Below are 23,585 nucleotides of genomic sequence, written 5' to 3'. Positions count from 1 at the left end.
GTAGTTTATTTAATTAGCCTAATACAGTTAAGAGAGTTAGTGTACTTTATGATCCACATCTTTAATAGATGAAACCATATATTTTTAAAATGAATAAGACCAATGAAATCTCTGTCTTGCCCTAACAATTGCCCTTTTCAAAAAGCATGTTTATCTCACATTGTCTTTGACTCCATTCCAACATATCTAGGCATAATTATATATGTATAAATAAAAGCTCTGGATGGGATTTTCAAAAGCTCACTGTGTTGGTTTATTCTGATCCTTCTGATTTTAATGAGAATTTTGCCAACTACTTCAAAGAAAGACAGCTAGGTCAGGAGAGCCAGTATTTTGAGTACTTATGGATATTGTGCAATTACTGGATAGCTTATATCCACAAGAAAAGAAAGTTAACATAGCAGAGTCAAGTGCTTAAAGGTTAGAAAATGCTAGAAAGACTTGGCTGGTAAACTAAGTTCCTTCATACTATTACACCGACTCAGTTATATGGTCAAGGGTATTCTGGCATTTAAATTAAATATTTTTTCCCCTGTCATCTAAGAGTCCTTTTTTTTTTTTTCTTTCCAAATTTAGGTGAAATTTAAAAAATACTAATGTCCTCCTGAAACAAAGAAATATGGAAAATTTCAAGCTAAAGAGTTTCGCAAAATGATAAGCACTTAAAAATCAGGGTCCTCTGCTGGGAACTGTGAAGCAACTTTTGTTCTAGCCACACCTCCCTGATCTAAGGAAGAAAGTCACACCAGTATTTTCTGGTCACAATTTATCACCATTGAAGTGACATTATGTATTGCTGTATAAACAAGCCAAACTTGGCTTCATCAGAGAGAGTATAATTCCTGTCACTCAAATACAGATCTGTATAATGAGATAGGAACCAAAGATCAAAATTAGGTTTTTAAAGGAATTTGGGCAGACCGTGGTTCTCAGAATTGTTAGCATGGATTTTCCAGCTGTTGAGAACGTTTACTAGCTGGGTCATGCAAGAAATGAAAAAGGCTTGATAAATATTTTCTAGCTTTCAGTCCAATCTTTAACAAACTTCTTAATACTTTTTAAGGGCCCAATGAAGCAATGAAATATGATGCCTATGTAATAGAAAAATAATTGGGTTTTTGTGAGAAACCGATTCTTACAATCATATCTAAATGCCATTGGTATTTGATAGACTGTATCAAACTATAAATCTTGCAGTTAACTCACTCATGTAATTAAAAAGATGGATAATTTACTGATTAACCTGTGTCATTAACATTTGTTTTCACATATTACACAAACCTGAGTTAGAGTCTCCTGTTCATGTAGCAAAAGGAGTTTTGTTCCAGATCCTTCAATTCTTTGCTCCAGCATCAGGGAAAAGTGTTCAATACACTTGATGGAAAGCTTTTCTTGGAGTGTTAAGATGACATCCTAATTAACAAAAGATTTATAACGTGCTTACATCCATGAAGTGCCTGGGACCCAGTTCTTCACTGCCACACACCCTGCATGTACCCAGCACAGGGGTGGAAGCCCAGATGTTAAACGAGAGGATGGTCATGTCTCGTGCCTGTTCTGCACGAGTATACAAGACATCACAAACATTCACCTAGTGAAAAATCAGTGCCTTTATATTTGAACATCCCTGAGATGGTACCAGATATGCACATGAAAAATGCATACATGGGGCTGCTGTGAACAGACAACTTTCTGTGCAGTTTAACATGCAAATTGTACTTATGTGGCCCTTAAATCATATCTCTCTGTCACCCTAGAAATAAAACATCTCCATCAGCAAGGAGAGGTGGTCTTGCTGCTTTCTTCACTTACTTTTGGGGTAGGGTCAACAAGCAGTGCAAACAAATTTATATGTTCAACAAAAAATTAAATGAATGGCCTTTATTTGTTCTTAGGGCAAGGAGGTTTTTGAAGTTCACTTCTTGAGTTTTAAATGCTGACAGAGAAGTCAATAATGATGACAGCTTTGCAGAACAGTAGCTCTGGATTCGGGGACCATGTTAATTTATAGTATAAACTCCATTTTTTCAGACTTTTAATTAGTTTTTTTCACACTGGATTATGTCTAAGGGTAATTAATTTGAGAACATTTTTTTCTAAAATAACACTAAACAAACCTCCTCAAAAAAAATTTAACCAATCCCTACTTTACTTTCATATAATGCTTTGTAAATATATGCAGAGTATTAATATAATCTGGCAAGATATCTTTTGCTTTAGTGAATGTAGTAGGAAAAAGAAATACATAATAACCCACCATTTAAAAATAGTTTCACATTATGTTGGTGAAAAAATTTAAACACCCCTATACATCCAGAAGATTTTTATATACATAAGTATCCAGATGGATAAGACTTATTAAGGAGATCATGACAAATAATAATTCAAGTATTTTAACATAATTTAGGAAAATTAATTGATCAATTACAGTGTGTTTATGGAAAATCAACACCAAATTGGTGGAAGGATGAAAAATGTGTGTAGGAGGATGGGGAAACTGTACAATGTAAAGAATATAAGACAGCATTAATGGATTGCAAGCAACCACTCTAAATAATGGAGGTTAATATTATGCTGTTCTGACAAATAGGGAAATTATTGCTTACACGTTAAGCCTACTTTTATTTATACTCCTAAACTATGCTCAAAGGACATAACGGGAATGTGAAGAGACATAATAAATGTAAGTTTTTAAGAGGGGGTGATAATGGCACTGTTTTCCATTAGCTGCCTTGGGTCTTTTAAAATATGATGCTAAGGCATACAGGCACTGAACTACTGAACCAAATTTTTTTGCTAGCCTACCCTCTCATCCTATAACTCAAGAGTCAGCCCAGGTGCTACCTCCCAGCGATAAGGAAATCAATGACTGCAGGTAAGGCACTGGTTTTACCTTCATCGTTAAGTGGTGACTTACTGGACTGGTAGGGGTGGAAAAAACCTGCAGTAGCCTTGACTCAATTGCATCATGTCTACTCCACCTCAGTTTAAGAATAGGAGAGGCAATCTACACCCACCCATCCACAATGAGGAATATACACACACATACATGCAAGAATATGTAATATATAGCTGTGCAAGCTATGGAATATATAATTGCCTGAATTCAATGCGAAGGAAATTATTCCTACAGATAGAATGACTCAGGTCAACACAGGCTTACAACATTAATACAGCTAGGTCGCTACGCCCACATGGGTGTCTTTGCAAATGGCTTCAGACTGGGTCTATGTTCTTACAGTACATGACACACCCATGACAGAACTACTGAAAGCTAACGTAGTGTGATGGCCAAAGACTGGTCTTCAGAGGCAAAATATCCTGGAACTGGTTGGTTGGTTTTATGCTCAAAAAAGAAAATACTGGAAAGTGGGCTCGTGGGCATGGAGACATCACTATTTATGTGAAAAAATGTCTACTATTTCTTCATCCAAACAAATTCTCAAATCAGCTGGAGGAATTCAGTATCCCATGGCTGCAGAGTGGAGGCTTGTATCCATTACCTGCACTCAACTTATGCCTAAGGCATATATATGGACTATAAACAGATATTGCAGCCCATTTTTAAGTGTAACTTCAGTATGTGTTTTGCCTTCAGATTGCAGTAAATTTCTTCTTGTTTACCTTAGTAAATCACTCTCCTTGCTGTTCTAACTGATTGAGCATACTGCTGAATCACAGTGAGCACACAAGCAGCCTGTCTTCAAATATACATATCTTTACAATCCCTTAGAACCAGCAAAAGCTGGCAGTGCAGCTGAAAATTGCACCCCCAGCCTTCACTGATCATTCCCACCCATGCATCTCTCTTGTCTCAGTGTCCCAAGCATGCACGCTACCATGCAGTGAACTAGATTTGGTAACCAATGTGTGTTAAAACTAGCTCACCCAAACAAAAATGCTTGAGAGACCAGCAGCATGCCCAACAGTGCTAGCCATGCTGCTTACTATGCTACTCCAAAGCACTCACAGACACCGCCGCCGCCTCTGGTTTAGGAACCTACGTGGAACAGTGTCACAGACACTCCCTAGCAGCCTCAGTTGTGTGCCAGGGCTTCACCTCTTTATTTCTGTATGTGAAATGTGTTATGGAAAGCACAGAGGGCATTACACTGAGACGAGCAATTTATCACCAGCATAACCCTACAATATCCCATCCCAAGTTCACTGGATGACAAGCTAGATGATATTCAATTAGTAACCAACGTCTTAATCTTCTTAGCTCCTGACTTTTGCTGACAAATCATGCTAGTATTTGGCAGCATATCAAAATGATAGGACCACACAATTCTACTTGCTCTCCAGGCACATTAAAATGATCACTTCTACTTCTTCATTGACAATATCATATGTTTTTAGCAGCAGAAAAATTGACCCAGACCTCATTATTTCTAAATTTTGAATCCAGCCCCAACTGAATCCACCAGTAATTTTGTTATTAAAGCATTCCAAGTAAATTTTAATTACAGAAGGTCTTAAAAAGAGTTAACTGGCATTCTTGGCACTGTATGCCAAGGTATATCTAGCCTACCTTTATTGAAGTGCTGCAGTCAAAACGGAAAGATTTGGTTTGTCCATTTTCAAGATACACCTTCAGAACATTTGGCATGAAAAGAAGTGAATTGTCCTTAACTGTTTCCTGCCAAGCAAATTAGTGAATCAGATTACAACATGTAATAAGGAAAACCTAAATGTTGTTCTATAAAGAAGGACATCATTCAGATGGAAAGGTAACAACTGAAAAGGAGTCTGTTGGCAGAAACTGAAAGCAGAACTTGCAATAGCCTGCAAGTGTCCAGCAATGCTCTTTACAGCTGCCATCTGTAGGTCTCTTTCCTGGAAAAATATAACTGTTCACATACATTTCATGTCTGGCTTGGAGTATTTTCTTTCCCTAAATACTATCTCTCTGACAATGCTACCTTTAAAGTTGAAACATTTTCAATAAAACAGAAAAACAGATTATAGTTCCTCTAAATATAGTGAGCTGTTTAGTGTCCTCAATCTACAAAACGAGAACTGCAGATTCATTACTAAGAATTACAATCAAGACGTTTTACATTCTCTTTATAGTTGGATATTAAATGCTAATATCAGTCATCATTTAAGAAGAGTAACATACACTATTGCTACTTAATTGTAAGAATTCATAACAAAGATAGTAAAATAAACTGGAAAAAGGAAGGGAAAGAAAGCTTTGGCTTGTTTTTTTGTTTGTTCTTCTTAAAGCAGAAATCACTTTTGACAAAATGCAGTATCAATTTATGTTTGGAAGAGTTGGATAAAGACATCAGTGTAGAACAATATTCTGATAAATCATGAAAATGAACTGGGAGTTCATGTTTAAGGAGGAGTTCAGTGCCTCTCAAAGGGCGTCTGTTTTTGCCTGAGGGCTGTAAACAATGAGTTCAAGTAGATAAAACAAATTTTAAAGAGGTCTGTAACGTAAAGTTAATCTGTTTTCCTGACATGCTACTTCTCTTGAGCTTATGGGTTTTCCCATTGCTCTGAAAAAAACCCAAGCAAGCATTATCAAGACTATAAAGATAGGCACATATGTGTTATCACCACAAAATGCATTCACTAGCATTTTATTTTTATTTTAAGAAGGGAAAAATTTTCACAATGTTATGGGCCCAATGGACTTTAAAAACAGATCTTTTGAAAACTTCAGAAACAGAAAAACCCTTCCCTTTGCAAGCCTATCACCATTGTTCCTACCATACAATTCCCTCACTTTCTAGCCTTGAGGCATACCTTTGGATGAAATGCTCAGTCCTTCCTGAGGTTCAATAGTTGAATACTCACCGACACCTGGCCATTGATAATTACTTCTTCTGAGAAGCGCACTTTGACAGGATTGGACTTCAATCTTGCCTTTTTTGCAGCACTAATAAAAGCTGATTTAGGAGACTGAAAGGAAAAATGATGACAAGATACATCAAAAAATTTCAAATGAAAACTTATCTTTCCTTTTCCAGTTACTTCCCATTTCTCACACACTGGGAACTCCATGTATATAGCAACACTGCACACCATTCACTGAAGAATGGAAATACAGTCAAACCATAATGCTTTCCAAGATAATATGTTTGTGCATACATGTAAGGAATTATCGATGCATACTGCACGTACTGAAAGTTATTCCACTGTCAGACTGCAGTGATGAGAAGAGCTCTTGATGTATGTACAAATTCCACGTAGTGTTTCCACAATGACTGCTGTCAACTAAACTTGTTTGCATGAACGGACACCAACCAGTGACCAGCCAGTGACCCTTCCTTCAAACACCGAACAGAAAACTTTTGCGTAATCTATGAGCCACTTTTGCCAAAAAAAGTGTCTGAGAGCTCCCCAAGTGCAGTGGCATCTCACTATATTAGTCCACTTCAAAACACATATTAGAATCACCAAAAGGCACCTGCAGGCCAGCCGACCTCCCCTGAACTTTTCTCCTACGCACACCATATGCAAGGCTTGGCTTCAACAGATCAGATGCTTTGTGGGACTCCACGGATTAGAAGTCTAGAAGTATTCCTAATTTTGTTCTGGAACCTGAGTTTTAGCAACTACATTATTCATTGGCTTCACCTATGATCAAGTGTTCATCCCTTGGAAAAAAAATATCTCTCCATTTGAGGAGTTTGACCAACAACCCCTTTTTAGTAACAAATTAAATATTCACAGTCAATGGGATTTCCATTTTCAGCAGCAGAAACAAGGTAGTATTCTCAGGTCAGTTACAAACACAGCGCTTCTGGCATTGCCTAACTCCATAACCATGATAATAGGCAATGGAAGAAGTTCTGGCTTTGGCTGAAAATCACTGGACTCCCTCAGGCCAGGTTTCAGTCAATTTTTTTCAGTAAAAGGTGAATTAAGATCTTCAGAATCTTATTTTAACTCCTAAGAAGTGGCCTTACTAGTTTGGGATACCAAAAAGACTGACTCATGTTAGTTCGCCTGTGAGAAATACGTGCAGCCATCAATGATGATGATCCTGGAATAGTTTCCTATTATCAATGTGGCATGACAGCAGTCCCTGTAAACACAGGAAACATTGTCAGCATCCCTCCAATTCTGACTCTGCAACCTGCAGGAGTGATGGAGTAGTCCAAGGTCATGTGCTTGTTGTCTCTGATCTCTGCTGAAACTGCTTATAAAGTTATTTTCCTGTGATGCAGAAGCCTTGTTTCTAGAAACTAGCAGGAAGAAGTCTCTAGCTCATTTCTGTACACCCTGATTCATTATCCCATCAAAAATGTGGTAACTATTACCATAGGCTTAATATCAACCAGTGAACAAGGAATGAAAGATACCACATCCTCCCAGGAAATATCAGGGCCATCTGATAATTCCTGGAGCACAAAATAGAATGAAGAAATAAAAATGAATGCTTCTTCACTTTTACAGTTCAGTCTTTCTTACCTCTTCTCTAGTAGCTATGACCATAAATCTTTTTAATCAGTAACAGTAATTGACAGAAAATTCAACCCCGTGATCAAACGAAGCTCAGCTTCCAAAGCCAGTGTTGAAAAATGCAGAAGGTCCCCCAGAAGATTTGAAACAACCACCGAAAAGAAAGAAAAATGTTAATATCTCAGGGTGGGGGACCCAAAACACTTCTTCAGCAAGAAAGGACAACGTGGAAACGCTGAAGAAGCATGCTCACATATTATACTCTAAAGATGAACTCCTGGAAAGACACAGTATACAATAATACCATGATTAATATAATAATTCTGGACATGCCTTTTCTAATTTCCCTCCTCTCCACATAGTCCCTTTCTGTAGTGTGTTAGCAGGATAGTCTGTGTGGCATCCAAATAACTGACTGCAACCTGTTGATTCCCACTGCCACGGGGCAGCACAGCTACAGGAGTAGGCTATTAGCTCTCCCTTGCAAGGGCAAGGGGAAAACAGTGGCTTTCACTCACTCTTCTTGCTGGAAGAAGCTTTTTCAAGTTGTTTGCTCTTATTGTAGATGAGTCACCAGTCTAGGCTCTCTTTACAGGCAGACTGCCAAATTTTCTTCCAGATTTTGGCAAGGTCATTCCCATACAGCAGATCTGGCAAACCGCTATATGGCTCTGTTGCTCTCTACAACCTCTCCACTATGTCTCTTTTCCCCTGTCTACAACCTCAAAAGTCACTTGTGGGGGGCATAAACACTTAAATTATGTTATCGCAAAAATGTGATAGGGGAGTCCAACACAACTGAAATATATGAACATCTGTGAGTTCCCAAGAACCCTTCTGGGACTTGAGTTTAATGTGCTTATTGCACAGCCAGGGGAGCACACCATGGTCTGCCATAAAACGTGGGGCTTCCCTCCCTTCCCACCTCTGCTGTGGCAACGTGGTCAGGACTCTGGCCCCTTGCCAGACACTCTGGGTGAGTTAGGGAACAGATCGCTTTCTAAAAAGCTTCAGACTTCAATCCAGGGGTGTAAGAAACACTAGAACAGCTGTGCCAGGTATTTGTGGGAACATTCTCTGCTGGTTAAAGGTTTGAGTAATAGCGCAGCTTTTACATTTAATTGTACGATCCCATTGTTTCTACCTCTGCATCAACTTGGCACTTGGCATTTTCTCTTTGAGAAAGGAAGCGTTTCAAAAGAGTGTGGAAAATACCTAGGAAAACAGTTGGGGTTGATTGTTGAAACTTGCTTGTCTAACAAAGCATCAGCAAGATGATGTGCTGCTCTGTTCTATGTTAATGTTTGTAGGCAAAGAATGCTATCAATTAATGATTCTCAGAGTGCCAGTTCATTTGTTTCTCCTACTCTATCTTTTAGCCAAATGGAAGCCATTATCCGCAGTTAATGACCTTAAGCAGGAGGTGTTTACGCTAATGCAGAACATTTATCAGTGCAAGTAAAGTATTTGCATTGTCACAGATAAAAACAGATTAATTAGAATGACTTTTGCAAAATGAGAAGGCACATTTTAACAAGAAGTCAAAATACTTCAAAAACCCACAAGCTTCACATTGTGACCTCAGAAAGCAGTGTTTCCCAGTAAAAGCTCAAATTTATCAGGATTTTAAATACTTTTTGTTTCTTTACACAGATTTCAGTAAACAATGAGCTGATCATTTCAACACTACCTGGAGAAACTGCTAACAAGAGAAATGAAGCATTGCATAGAGATTTGCTTGGAGGAAATGATAGTGAAGGCTGAGACCCTCCTTTGAACTCTGCTTACTAAAGACTGCAATCAATGGGCATCCCATCAGCAGGGTCAAAACATGACAGAATGCTGTAAGAAGAGGAGGCTTTCTGGAAAATGTTATTTTTCTCATTTTTTGTCAGCAGCATTATAGCAGGTCATTTTTGGATAGATCTTAGAAACAATATCCTACATTTTGAGGGAAACTTTTTTGATGAAAATGAATGTCTAGTACTTTTTCTGGTTTTGCACGTAAATTACAATGTGGGGGAGATTCCAAGGGAAATGGTGTTTATTTGCTACAAAAGCCCCTTTGAGTCCTCTTGCCAGTAGAGGTGCTGGAGCAACAAACCCTTTACTCCTGCTCAAGAAAAAGGATTTAGCATTTAGAAGAGCATAGTGTAGTACTGGGCTACCACAAAGAAATGAAACAAGACGGTAGTATGGGACAGTCACAAGGTGAAAAGAAAACCTGCTTTGTGACAGTAGGTGTCAAAATCAGACAGAAATATCATAGTTTTAAATAGCCACAGACTGTATATGTGCAATCCATTTTAAGCTTGTTACTTAAAATCAATCATTAGTCTAATATTAAATCTTTGTTAGGAAATAAGGAAAAAATGCATGACCAAAAAACTGTGTTGGCTTTTTAGTCCATCCATCCCTAAAGGCAATTATATGAGACAAAATTTAGCAAGGAAATAAAACGTGAATAAGAGGACGAATTAAATTTATTAAGTGGAACAGTACACAATGCCCAAAGGCAAACTAAATACTGCCATTCATAGCTGTGAGCAAGGCTGAAACAACTGCACTGGCTCCCAAGAGCATTGTAGAAGAGCCGGTAGGGACATGGAAGAAATAACGTGGAGAAGTTTTACCATGCAGTAATTTGTAATAACCACAGGGCACCTATAGATCATTATCAGGAGTATTTCTTACTCTTGGCACAAATTTAATTGCCAAAATAGTGGTCAGATTTGTGTTATCTTTTAAAAATTGGTGATCTATCATAGACAATTAAATTTTATTACTTGCATTATTTGTATTTTACTATTTTTAGGTGGTAACCACAGCCTGATCATTAATCCCAAACATGTATGACATGTACCTGTGAGGTGGGGAATAGCCAAATCTTACTTTAACGCAGGCATTGAGAAAATCCAATCCATTCCATCTATAGTAAATGACAGCCTAGTTTACTGTGATTGTCCCAGAAAACATGAGCGAAACCACAGGTTAGCTTCACACTTTTTGGAATGATCAGACATTGCAGCTTGTCTTGTGACAAGATGGGCCTGGGCCATCTGTTTCTGTGTTTATTAAATGTGGAGGTCCTCCACAAAATCCCCTCCACTGGCCTTTTGGGACCCTGCCTCTCCAAAGTTCAGCCCTTTACATTCATGGATTACTCCTTTACATTCATGATTACCTGTCATACACAGGTGACAGCTCTTAATCAAGTGCAGAAAAGTACAAAAAAAGTCAGCCACGCCGTACTGCTTCCAGCCCTCCAACTGCAAGGATGAGGACCTTTGGGAATGAAAGAAACCTTCACCCCATACAAACCCATGCTGAAATGAACTAACAAAGGACTATATGAATGATAATGGACCTGAGATGGGAGAAAGGGCTGATCAAGAAGGAAAAGAGAACTAATGGCAACTGCAGTGGCAGGGCAGGGAGGAAGTGTAGCGGGCAGAGGAAGAACTCCAAGGACAGGATGAAGGGTGGAAGGGCTCTTTCTTTTACACTCTGCTGAAACAACTGACATAGAAGTTCATGCTGAACTTTCTCACAGTCTTCACTGCTGAAAAGATCATGTATTTCATACAATTACACTCCAGAAAAAATCATGTAACTTCAGAGGAAGCCTCCCAGAAGAAACATCAGGAACAGCAGTGCTCACTGGGATTTGCACACAGGTGGAAGAACAAGGCTGCGCAGCACAGGTCTGATATGACAAGAGGCTGCTTCAGACAGCAAACAGTGGTTGGACAGTGGCCGTGGACCAGCCAGCACTTCCAGGAGGCAACACAGTGATGGCAAGATTGTCATTTAACCACACCGTGATCCTCCCCTGTGTGGGATTAAATGTACACATTCAAAGAAAAAAAGCCATCATTTCTACACCAACTTCACAACCTCAAGCAGTCAAAAACCAACTTGTTCAAAATGTACACGTCTGATTTCCAAATGATTTCTAAACCTACACCTTCTTCACCTATAGTCTTTTTCACTTCAGATTTTTAAATCTTTGTGACAAACCTGTTTCTTTTTTATACCTTTCTTTACAACCACAAGTCCAGATATGGTATTTGTTGCTGTTACACAACTCCAGAAGGCAAAGCAGTATGAAAAATACTGTAAGACTCAATAAGATTGTTGCCACAATCATTACAATCCATAAATGTGTGTTATCATAGGTTTTCTGCAAATATTGTGTCTCAGGTATGTAACTGCGTTATAACAAGAAGCATCTCTTTCAAAACAGAAAAAGATTTTATCCTTTTCCCATCGCAGAACTTATGCAATGCAAAATTGCCATAGATCTCAGTTGGGCCTGAACTACTCCAAGGAGTTTAAGAGAATAATCCTGAAAGCAACTTATCAAATGATCTCTAACATAAAAACTGAACAGATATCAAAACAGGCGAGTTATTTGATTTGAGTAATGCTTAAAACATAGTAAAGCAGCAATAAGAATGATAGATGCTTTACAGAATAAAATAGTCAGAAATGATAATCAAATGCCATACTTTCAGAAATAAAAACTTTAACTGCTTCACCTGCTTTAGCTGTTCAGTGACCTCCTTATGAGCAGTGGTGATATGAACCTAGCAAAGTTTTGTAGATTGATGGAAAGAAAAAGATAGCCTAATGCTTTGTTTTGGTCATGATTAAAATTAAATTTTAATGAGTTTAAGCATTAAACAAAACGGAATGCACTTAAGCAAAAGCTTTCAAAAAGTACTCAGTGACCTACAGAATTCTGTAAATCTAGATGACATCTACTTTCACCTGCAGTCATAAAGGACGGTTACTTGAAAGCATGAAAACAAAACACTCTCAATAGCACAAATAAAAACAATAAAGAAACAGCACTCTTGTAATCCATCCCTGAAGATATTTTTCATGCAATTATAGGAGAAAAAAAAAGGTTTTCCATCAAGAAGAGAGATCAATGAACTGTTTGCAAAGAAGTATTTCTGCCAAGAATGGGAAAGAAATTCAGTCTTTATTTAAAAACTCTTACTTCTCCTTTGTCTGGTTTCTACTTCATCTTTCCAGTTTTATTGGAGAAACAGTAAAAGGAAAAAATGGATGAGTTAAAATTAAAGAAAAGGGGAAAACACATGCACCATCATTTTCAAAGATATAGATATTGTTTCTAAACTGTAAGACAAAATGTATTTGCCAGAGGACCTCCTGCATGGAGGACAGGTACACAGTTGGAGTGCAGCCACAGCCAGGATAGCAGAGCTGAGAGGGATGTCTCCCAGCAGGCTCAGGCACTACTGACAGTAACGTTACAGCAGTATGAGGGCCAGCACAGACCAGGTGTTCAAAGTGACTCAGGAGTCCCCAGGAGACTTCACAGCCCAGGGTTTGCACAAACTGAGGGACCCTGCACTACTTCAGGGCTTAAAGTTGGCTGCACACACTGGCAGCATCCTGACTTCTCCCTATTCCACTGCAGGAAAACTTGGGCTTGAAAGTGGTAAGGAAAGGATGCTATAAATCAACAAGACACTGCTCTGGACAGGGAGGGAGGTACAATAAGAGTGCACAAATCAGAGGAGATTTGCAGGGTGCAACAGTCCTGCAGTTGAAGTTATTCCAAGTAGGCTCATGCCACTGAAGCACCTCGACTTTGGGATACAAATGGATCAATCAAAGCTAGCAACAATATGCATACATTAATTGTATCTTCTGACTGCTCTGTGGACATTCTTGGGGAAACAATCTTCAGGCGTACATGAGATACAACGTCCATGATCCCCAAAACCACGTGTGCTTTGTCTGCTGAGGTGGAGCTGGGGGACTCTGACAGACACACCAGAGTGTGTCAACACAAATACGTGTGTAAGATGGGCACATCAACCCAAATGGCTGACAGGACAGCAAAGTGTTTCAGTGCCATTCCTAGCTCAGTGATATCTAGAGATAGTTCAGTTGTTGATTAGCTTTTTCTAATTTTTTGCTACATAATGAGAGGAGCAGATTCTGCCTTGTCAGGCCTCAGACAGGGCTTGGACCCAAAAAGCTGGGAAGGTACCAGGTCGTTATCTTCCTTCTTCTCCAGGTCAAAGGCTGGAGGAGGACTGTACCTGTGCTGTATGGTCTCCCAGTGAACACGGAGTGCACAGTTCATTCATGCTCAGTACATACAGGCTTGCTCTCTTACCAGCAACACAGCAGTAATGGGCCACAACACCTCACAGACATGTAGTACTGCACCTTACTGTCTACTTTTAAGTGCTATGGGTACCTGCACTAAAGCACATGCCCTTTCTTCACCTGACATTTAAAGAAAAGAATGAAGCCTGTCAACAGATGAAATAAGGCAACCTGCATAAAAAAGGCAAGTGGGTGAGGATTTCTTTTCCCCCATATTATATATATTCCCTGTGATGTAAACCACTGGCTGTAATCCAGCAAGCTTTAAAAAGCAGTTAGGTTTCTCTGTTTAGTCAGATCATCACTACGTTTTCATTGCAGGTGCCTGATGTCAACCAGATCCCAGATCATTTTCCTGCCAGCGGTCATATTGCAGCATGGCAGCCCCTGCCTGCTTTTGCTGAAGAATGCATGCTTTTCCCCCATAATTTTTTTGCTATGCAGTCTGGCTTCTAGGAAGGGTACAGGACCAGCCCAACTACACAGCCACCTCTAAACTAGCCAGAAAGGCTAACAAGTAGTACAAAGCCACACAGCACTGGCCAAGTTGCATTTGCAAGATGCATATTTTGGCAGCCTCCTCAGATAAACTTGTTTTCACATCTTTGTGTCAAATCCATCTCATCTCTTATTCTTGGGTGAAAAGAATGCAATTGTCCCTTGTTAGTCAAAACTGGTGTGTGTCAGGCTAGCCAACAGGGAGCTGAATGAACCTGTTGAACCTGAAATCACTGCTGATGCGTGGCTGAGGCCCCTCAGCAGCCTGCACGGTATGTACGGCTGTGGATGGATGTATGGGAAGAGAGAGATGTGCTTCCTGCCCTGGCTTGGCTTCTCTCCTTTTTGATGGGAGATGGGTTTGAGCTGACAGGTCATGAACCCACTCTCACAAGCCACTGAGCGAATTGCAAAGGCACGTGGCATCAACCAGCTCTGAGGTGGGCTGTGCTTTCTCCTGGTCCCTTCAAGCCAGCCTCATGCAATTGCCTGTCTGCCTCCTCTCCCCTCACCTCCACATGCCCCGAGCCAGAGATGCAGACAGAGCCCTCCTTGCACAAGGCACAGCTGGTTTGATACAACAGTGTAACTCTGTGGGACTGAGGCAGAATCAAGAAAAAACCCAGGAGCTGCAACAGATCAAAAATTGAAGCAGAACACAGCATCCTGCTCTACCCATCTTCCTGGCAGAGTATTATTTAACTTGCTAATGCAGTCTTTGAGTGCAGGATGCAGTAATGCAGTCTTAAACATCACCTTTAAGAGATACAGCCCTTATCTCCCTTATTTCTTTTTATTGCACAGATAAGGTAGAGACATAGAATATATACAGAAAAAAAAGCAGCTATGTTGCTAGGAAACTAATTCAGAAAACACTGAAAATACTTACAGGGTAAGGTTGAACAACAGTAAGGAGGATTGATTCTTTGCAGCTTCTACAAAAAAAAAAAAAAAAGAAGTAAAATCAAGTAGAGGTTCATACTTTTATTCACTACAGATAACCAGCTTTTTGTTTTAATGGAGAAAAATGCAGTAATATGGTAAAATGTTTATTACAATGACATAGCAGAGAACTACAGAGATTAATAATATGCCAAAATAACAATGGATATTAAAAATTAAGCTTTTTCCAATCTAACAAATTGAATTGTCTTTACTTTACAGTTTATATTATGAAATATTTGATTCACCAGAAACCTGCATGCTGTAATAATGGGTTTCTGCAGCAAGAATGGAATAACATTTGATTAATTCTATCAGTTCAACATCTATAGACTACTAATTTCTTTCATCTGCTTTACAAATGCAAGCCACTTTTTATACCATCTATCTCTTTTACAATTAATGCCAAATTTATCCGAAGACAGCAGTATTTTCAAAACAAAAATGAGGACAAAATTTAGCCCCCATTTCTTGTCTAGCTTACCCTTTTAAATGGGTGGAAAAAGATTAATATTTGGTAAACACACTCCGTTAGAATTTTTATGTTTTTACAAGATTACTAAAGAAAGTTTTTTCTTTAATATTAAACCAGTCTTCTTTAGGATGGAACTAGCAAATGGAAAACATATAAGCCACTCTTAAAAAAAACCCAACTGGTTTGATTTACAGGATAGAGAGAAGAAATTAATAGGAATCTTGCCATGATCAAGTGGTCTAGACAAATGACAAATGTATTTTTTGACTATTGGTGGGCAGTTGGGGGTGGTGGATAACTGGGACAAAGTAAGAGTAAAGTGGAAGAAGACAAAAGAAAAGCCAATTGGAGTCAATATATCTTGTATTACATGGTGGGTCAAATGGCTGCTGAGGACAGTATTAGCTAAGAAAAGGTCAATTGCCATTTTGTTGCAATGGAGTTGATTTTCTGTTGGTTTTGCTACTTTCAAACACAATTAATTGTTTATTTATGTGACTTACTGCCTGGGTAACTGAAGTGCAACTGATCTGGCATGCCTGGCCTGTTCAGCAGAACTAAATAAAATAAATCACACTGTATTGGTCTTATATAGTGTCATCTTATATCCACATTCACACCACTGACACACAACTTAAAAAGGCAAAAAAGCAAAGAAAACAGAGGAGAGACTGAAGGCCCAGTCAGAAAATAGGGCTGGCAAGTCAGGCTATACTCGTTGAAGCCAACATATCACTGAAGGCCAACTGGGATAGCAAATTCTACTTCTGTCAAAGCCATCAGTCATGCAAGGGGCAACATGTGACCAAATATCCCCTAACTAAAGAAAAATTTGCTAAGATTCAGTTTTTAATCCTCTTATTAGATATTTGTATCATTGCACTAAAAGAGTATAGGTAGACTTCAAAAGGAGCGATTGAAGGCTTTGGCTGTTTGTGATGAGAACAGAAACAAAATTAAGTTAGAAAGTTTAAAAAAATTAATAAGGAGCTACACGTAGTGAAAATTAAATATTCTGCCACAAACCAGCATCATTTCATCCTCTTTAGATATAATCGTAACTAATGAATTTCCCACAATTATCTTTCATTTCAATAAAACATGTTCCAAAGTTAAAATTATTTATTCAATCATGAAACAGGCTTTATTTACAGTGTTCATATTTCTAAAAATTTACATTCATTTCTAAGGTCTGTAAGCTATAGTTTTGGAAATCTCCACAGTTATTCTTTATTATTCTCCATTTTTTTTCTTGAGGAGTATAGTTACAGCGTAATAGTTTTAAAAAATATCAACCTCCATTCTGTCTTGCTCAACAACAGGATTCCCTGTACTTTTTTCTATTCTAACTACCACATTTTTGGGAATCTGAAAATGCATGATAAGAAATGTAATTTATTTCAAGAATCTCACAGTCATATATATGCTATGCACTTCTATCTGATTTGTCAGTGCTATATTAATCTAAGCATATGAGTAGACAGAAAAGCCCACAGCTGTTAGCTATGAGATAAACTGTGGCCCTGGGATAACTACTCCATGCCCAACTGTCCTCTTCAATTACTTCCAACCCACTAATGTATGTTTCTCATGCGACGTGAGAGTACCACTACCACTGCCTCCTGCGGTACAGCTACCTTAGAGAGTTGCCCTTAAAAAAGAAAATCAGCTTCTCCTGAGAATGTTTTTCAGCTCATTATTCTTGGATTAAACCTGGCCAGGTGCCAGTGCAGGTAAGATTCATTCCAGACTAACAAGAGCTTTTTTAAACCAAAAGGTCAAAAGATTTATTTTGAGGACAAGACTTTCTTACGGGATAATCACTTCCATTGGAATGATGCTAGACTCTGGACCATTCATTCAACATTCGAGGCTACAATAAGGCCAAGGAGTATTGGGACCTGAGCATGTCACACATACACAAAGCAGGTGTTAAGCACCACATACAGTCCCCTCATTATTCGAGAAAACATTTTCTATAAAACACATGCTACGTACAAAACACAGCACAGTTAAAAGAGAAATAAATATTTAATTATCAGCTTTTTGATCTGCAGTACTTGGTCACAACTCCACCACTCATTTTAAAACCTTCTCAACTCATGATGACAAAACTCCATACCACAGCACACCACTTTCTACTTCCAATACCGTTAGCAAAACCTATATATTTAAATGATAACCCTTGCACAGCACTGGAGACTGTCAATGGTACCATGTATTGTATCTATCACAGTAATGGAAAAACAATAGAATTATTGACCACGTACTGTAATCTGTAGGTTTTATATCTCAAATATATGTGTACATACGTATATCTATGTGTGACACTAGAACATATGGACAGTTTAGATTAGATTACATGAACTAGGTGTGTCACCACACTTAAATGTGAGCTATTTCTGTTAAACAACTTCCAGAAGATAGTGGCAACAACTAAAAAGACAATTGCAATCTTACTTTCCCCTTGAAATAATGTCTTTTCTCCTTCAAGAATATGACTAAAAAAAAAAAAAAAGTCTATATTACAGTTATTTTACTACCTTTCATATTCACTTAACCACAACCTAAATATTTCTCTTTTAGATGAACGTACTCTTTTAGAGTCATTCAAGACCAAACATCTGCAACTCCAAGCTTGGACAACAGCTATGGACTTTTTGGGTGCTCTGCCATCTCACCAACACCACAATACAAATTATCAAGCTTCTTTCATTTCATGACATTAGACTCAAACGGTGATAACAAGGCTAAAACCTGAAAACGCCAATGGGAATTTCACTGATTCATCTCTTTGTCCTTCCTCATGCCCCGCATGGTGATTATATTTGTCAGTTCTCCCTACTGCAGCTACTTAGGCTGTAACCAGAAGAGAATATAGTATCATGCACCTTGGGCTACGTGAGGCTACAGTGCCAGCCATTGACTTTATCGGTGAACTTGCAGCTGGGAATCACTCTTTTCTGCTTCTTTCTAGGTGGAAGAGAGGAAGGGATGGGAGGGCAGACTAGGAACGTGGGGAGGCTCACAGTATCTGAACCATATGGAACGTGTGGCTCTGTTCTTTGTATGCGTTCTACAGTAAATATAGCATATGAACAAAGAGAAAGTATATAAATAACCTGTACTCTCTCTTAAGAACTGAGAATGTAAAACATTGTTTACATTAATTTAAAAGCTTTTAACAAATTTACATACTAGAGGAGTACTAGGTTTCTCTCCCATAAACTAATTATCTTCCATAAGATAAATTAATTAGGAATTGACATATAATAAATAATATAATTTACAGGGAATGCAATTAAGAAAAAACTCTCTTAACCATAACTTACCTCTGTTTCACTCACACTGAACATCAAATTCTGAAACTTTCTTGTTTTGGAATGCTATGTTGTCTGCTATAATCAGGATCCTGTTTCACTTTGGGTCTCACTATTGATAAGAAAGGTCTGAATTTCACAATTAGGGAGTGTGATACCATGATGTGCAGTATGCTTCACACTACATTTTTGAAGTAAGGAAATGGAAATCAGTGGGTCAAAAACTAGCTACAAAATCTAACAGGTTACCTCAAATGCCCTGTTCAAAGCTAAGGGAAGTGGAACTCATCTTCAAATTCTAGCATCTCGGTTAGAGAAAAATCATTCAGTATTTGAATGTCTGTCACTGTTATGAAGTTTAAGGCAATAATAACGAACACAGAGTTTGCAAAGTCCCTCTATTATACCACATTTCAAATTATTTCAAAAGGATAATTTTGATTTCACTTGTATGTATGTTTTTACATAAATCGTATTTTACAATAGTTATCTTCACTCCAAATTTCACTTGTCCAGACTTTTATCATGAGCAATGGTTCCTGTGGGAAAGAACAGTTTGCTCCAGAGATCCACCTAGATTTACTTCCAGGGCCGGAGACATCTTCTGGAGGGGATCTAGGTGGGACAGATAGACCCATCTTAACCCTGTGTTGCCTCATCCTCCACTGTTATCATGCAGCCCCCCGTAGTGTACCTCCAGGTCCTGCAATGATGCCAACCTGCCTGAGTGGACTAGGGGAACCTTGATAAGCTAGTGGACAATCTCAGTTTTCACTGACACCCATGAAACAAGGCAGAGGGACAGGGGAAGAGAGGCTTTAAGAAGATTATGCCTTTCCCTAAGACTATTTTAGTCACAGGAGAGGTAGTGCTGTGCAAACAGGAACAAATAAGCTAAAAGCCCACACAATCCAGCTCTTCTGCACTGGACAACTCCTTCAGTGAGAGCTGTGGTCTATGTGGCTCTTCCCCTTCCCTATCCAAAGGCAACATGGTAGTACACAAACTACAGAACATGTTTCCATGACTCAGTACCTTCTAACTGAGAAGTACAATTGATTAAACCAGGCTGGAACCCATGCTACTGCGGGCAGATCGCTTCTGGCCTCTTGATTACATCTGCCCATAGACAAATGTTGTTCTAGCAGCAGGTGAAGAATCTGACCTCTCTAAGCCTAGGAGGGAGATATATTCCAGATAATTTTTAGGGGAACACAGGAAATTATACTTTCTCAAGAGGTTGCCAATACATGGCACAAGAACTGCTTGAAGGGTGGCCAATGGGATTTCAGTCTCTGCCTGTCCAACTGGCTGCACTGGCCTCTAGGAAGTCTTTCTGAAGATCCCGTACACAGCTAGAAATGGGTGTTTCTGCCATCACGCTATGCAGGCAAGGCAGGGTATGCCACACATGGCATTACATCCCCAACTTCACCTCAGAAGACAGTTGCAGGAGTGCAGCAGGCAAGAAATGTAGCAAGAGGTTCATGAAATAAGGTAGGCTACCACAAAGGTGAGGTGTGGGGTCTGAATTTGGGCAGGAGGGGTAACATTACACAGTATATAGATATAGAAGATGGTACATGAGGCCAAGGTCTTGTTTTGGGGGAGGACACATGAGGAACAACTTAAGAGATGAATGGGACCATTGAGTTAGATGCTGGTTTTTTCTGGGCATGACAGAGCACAGAGCACAAAGGTCTTCAGGTCTTATTGTTGGAGATAGGAAGGTTGGGTTGGAATCCCTGGTATTCAGAAGGCAGAGAGATCACACATTTGGAAAGCTGGTGGCTGCTTCGTTTACTGCTGTTAATGGTATTACCTGCCCTTAGCCTTACTGTCAATGCAGTGAAATACTCTTGACACCCAAGCAACGTGAGCTTGTGAACTCCTGAACCCTACAGTTTAATTTGAATAGCCCTGCTGCCTCACAAGGTCCTTAAAATTCAAGCCTGCCATTACATATATGAAGACTTGCAGCAGCAGAAGCAATCTGCACAAGACTCTGGGAACTTTACAGGATTTCTGGTCAACTGTCTGAGTCCTAAAAACCATGTAAGTAATGGATGCTTGAAATGACCACTGCCACATAAAGCATAAAAGATAAAATGGGATTGTTACTGCACTGCAGGATCAAACAGCAGCAGAAACACAGCTGAGAGAAAAGATACTGTGATTTGAACATAAATAACTTCAATAATAGCATACAGAAAATTACTGTCAAAGCAAATTACATTTTATATAAATGTTCGTCTTTCTTTTAAAGGTCTGGCATGGTGTGAAAGTCGATCTTTAAAATTGTCACAGTCTGCAGCTGGCACTAATTGGAACCCTTGTTGGCAGTCTCCATAAGAGGCCAAGAAGCGAGCATGTCTGCAGGCTAAATTACACTTGCTTCCTCCGATAGAAGTGGTCCCTTCAGATCAGGGCTGTGGCACACTGGCGGGCTTTCATACAGAAGATGCCATTTCAGATGCCTCTGCAGTAAAGGCTTTGAGAATAAAAAAGCCTCCTGTTCTTTAAGCCTGTCCATCTGTCAAGCTTTCACATGTACCAAATTCACTCCTTTTTCTCCTTTATTAACACTGTGGCAAGGTGAGCCCTATAAAGAATTTGTTCTTGAATTTCAGTGCTTTATGAAGACCTGTATTTACCTCCAGCCAAAATAATCCTCCTCTCCACAAATACCCAAAGTTGTCCAGTTGCTTATATTCTAACTTTGAGGCTATAATCTTTGTAACAGAGTTACCAAAATGTTAGTCAAACAGTAAATACCTGTGCATGCTGTACAACAGTGCCTTGGTAAGGCTTCTTGAATATCAAGAGCAGTGTTACACTGCTATCTAACTGCGGAGCAATGTTACCTGCAGTCCTCTACCAGACAGTGCCTTACCATCTCCTTCTTACTACATCAGTCTTCAGTTAATTCTGGAGGGCAACTCTTAATATCAGCAATATGCAGAAACCTCTACATTGACTGGGCCACCTTCCCTAGGCAACCATTCTGCTTTCACAGATGAATGATGGTCTTCCTCAGACCCTGAGAGAACTTGGGGTTAAACCTCAAGACAGAGTAGAGGACTTATTGGGAGTTACTAACTCTGGAGTTGTCTACTCCAACAGAATCAGTATTTGCTCATTTTGGCGAGTATAAAAACTGAGAACCAAATGGGCATGCATGTATATCTGATGGATTGAGACTTTCACCAAGTCTGATCGTTAGCATGCTACTGCCACATGGTCACAGCATAAATTACTTCATGCTGCATGAAGATGCCATACTGCCAAGGAGAAAAATGTAGTGCTTACTCCCCCATTAATTAATTGTTCAGCTGTCCTCTTCCAATTAGACTTTCTGCACATTAGTTTTAGAGGATCAAAGGCAGATAAAGTGGGATGATATTGGTCTCTCAGGCCACTCATGCAGGCCAACGTTTTAGTGCTGGTTTTCCTATCATGAACCACCAAAGCCTCGGAAGCTCTGAGGAAAAGTTAACTCTCAAAGTGTAATAAACAAAGCGCAATATAAGCCAGCCCCAAGACGTCTATTGATGAGACAGCTTTAGGAACAGTGCTATGAAGCTAGTATACACTCCTATCAAAGTAAAATATTTAGCAAGCTGGGTGGTCTCACCATGGAAAGGGAAGTTCCACTCTCCTGAAAACTTCTCCTCCTTGTCAGACAATATTGTTTCCATCAGACTGCAATGACTTTTAAATGGCATTTCTGTGATCATTTTGAGTGAGCCCTCTCAGACAGGGTTTCTAAGTGAGCTAAGTGCAATTCTGTTTTCCTGTTCTGCAGCTCGCCCTGTGCAGAAGCCAGCAGGTATGCAATGGCTGCCCACTGCACACACTAGTTGGGTGTGTTAAACCCATTCAATTAACTTGGGATCCCTTATCTTTTATACTAACATACTGACTGAGGACTTTCAGGAACTCAGACTGCAGTGAAACACCGAGATTGCAGAACAAAATGCACAACATGGTAAATATTAACCGTTCCACAAAATCCAACCCAATGCTGACATGAAAGATTATGCTTCGAAACTGTAGCATGAAGTAATTCTCTGGTGCAGCCACCAGAGATCTAGCAATGATTACGAAATCTATTCCAATGACCCTGTAATTTTTTAATGTCAGCCTCCAGAAATGGAGTCATCGTGACTTTCTTGGAGTTGCATACATGGTCACAGCAAAACCTAACTGCAAAAATGTTAAATGTAATTACAACATTTTTGTAATTTTCTAAATTTTTGTAAATATATCTGGATCTTCAAACCAGATTCAGAATTCATTTACCTGGGAGAGGGGAAAAAAAAGACTACAAAACCTTGACTGCTTTTCTGTACAGGTCTTACACGTTACTCTGTATTATCTGTATTAGATTAAAAGAGGCTTTCTTGTGCTTCACTGAATTTCCAGCAGTTGTTTAGACATCTTGATGCAGTTGCAAAACTACTTGAATTTTTACTTCGGTAGTGGAAACAGACAAAATAATGAAGCTTAAAAGAATGAAGGAAATGATGAGGTAACTTTCCAAACCTTGAAAATTGGTGTTATTCCACTCACTCATCTCAGTGAAAAAGAGAGATTAACAATACAATCTAGCAATTGAAAAGGATGTCTCAGAGGGCAAATGCAACTCTAATAGTCACATAATGAAGCCTTGTTGGTCTTTTTTTTTTTTTTTCTTCCAAAGAGACACAACATAAATTTTCACTTACAAAAGAAATTCCCTCTTCTAATGGTTTATTTTTAATGTCTTTTTTTTTTTG

General features: G+C 39.1%; 1 protein-coding gene across 2 annotated transcripts in view; it reads right to left on the bottom strand.

Annotated features, from left to right (window-relative positions):
- FRMPD4 (FERM and PDZ domain containing 4) overlaps positions 1–23,585 on the bottom strand; it is a 298,663-nt gene that overhangs the window by 16,648 nt on the left and 258,430 nt on the right. For both annotated transcript variants that reach the window (XM_027785446.2, XM_027785450.2), the window contains exons 5-8: positions 14,960–15,005; positions 5,809–5,913; positions 4,532–4,639; positions 1,282–1,413 (exon numbers count right to left, since the gene is read on the bottom strand). In XM_027785446.2, coding sequence (XP_027641247.2) covers positions 1,282–1,413; positions 4,532–4,639; positions 5,809–5,913; positions 14,960–15,005 — 391 coding nt within the window. The remainder of the gene's footprint in view (positions 1–1,281; positions 1,414–4,531; positions 4,640–5,808; positions 5,914–14,959; positions 15,006–23,585) is intronic.

This window comes from Falco peregrinus, chromosome 4 (assembly GCF_023634155.1).
Source record: "Falco peregrinus isolate bFalPer1 chromosome 4, bFalPer1.pri, whole genome shotgun sequence".
NCBI lineage: Eukaryota > Metazoa > Chordata > Aves > Falconiformes > Falconidae > Falco > Falco peregrinus.
Note: the sequence above shows the minus strand (reverse complement) of the source record. Positions and strands in the feature narration are given on the sequence as shown.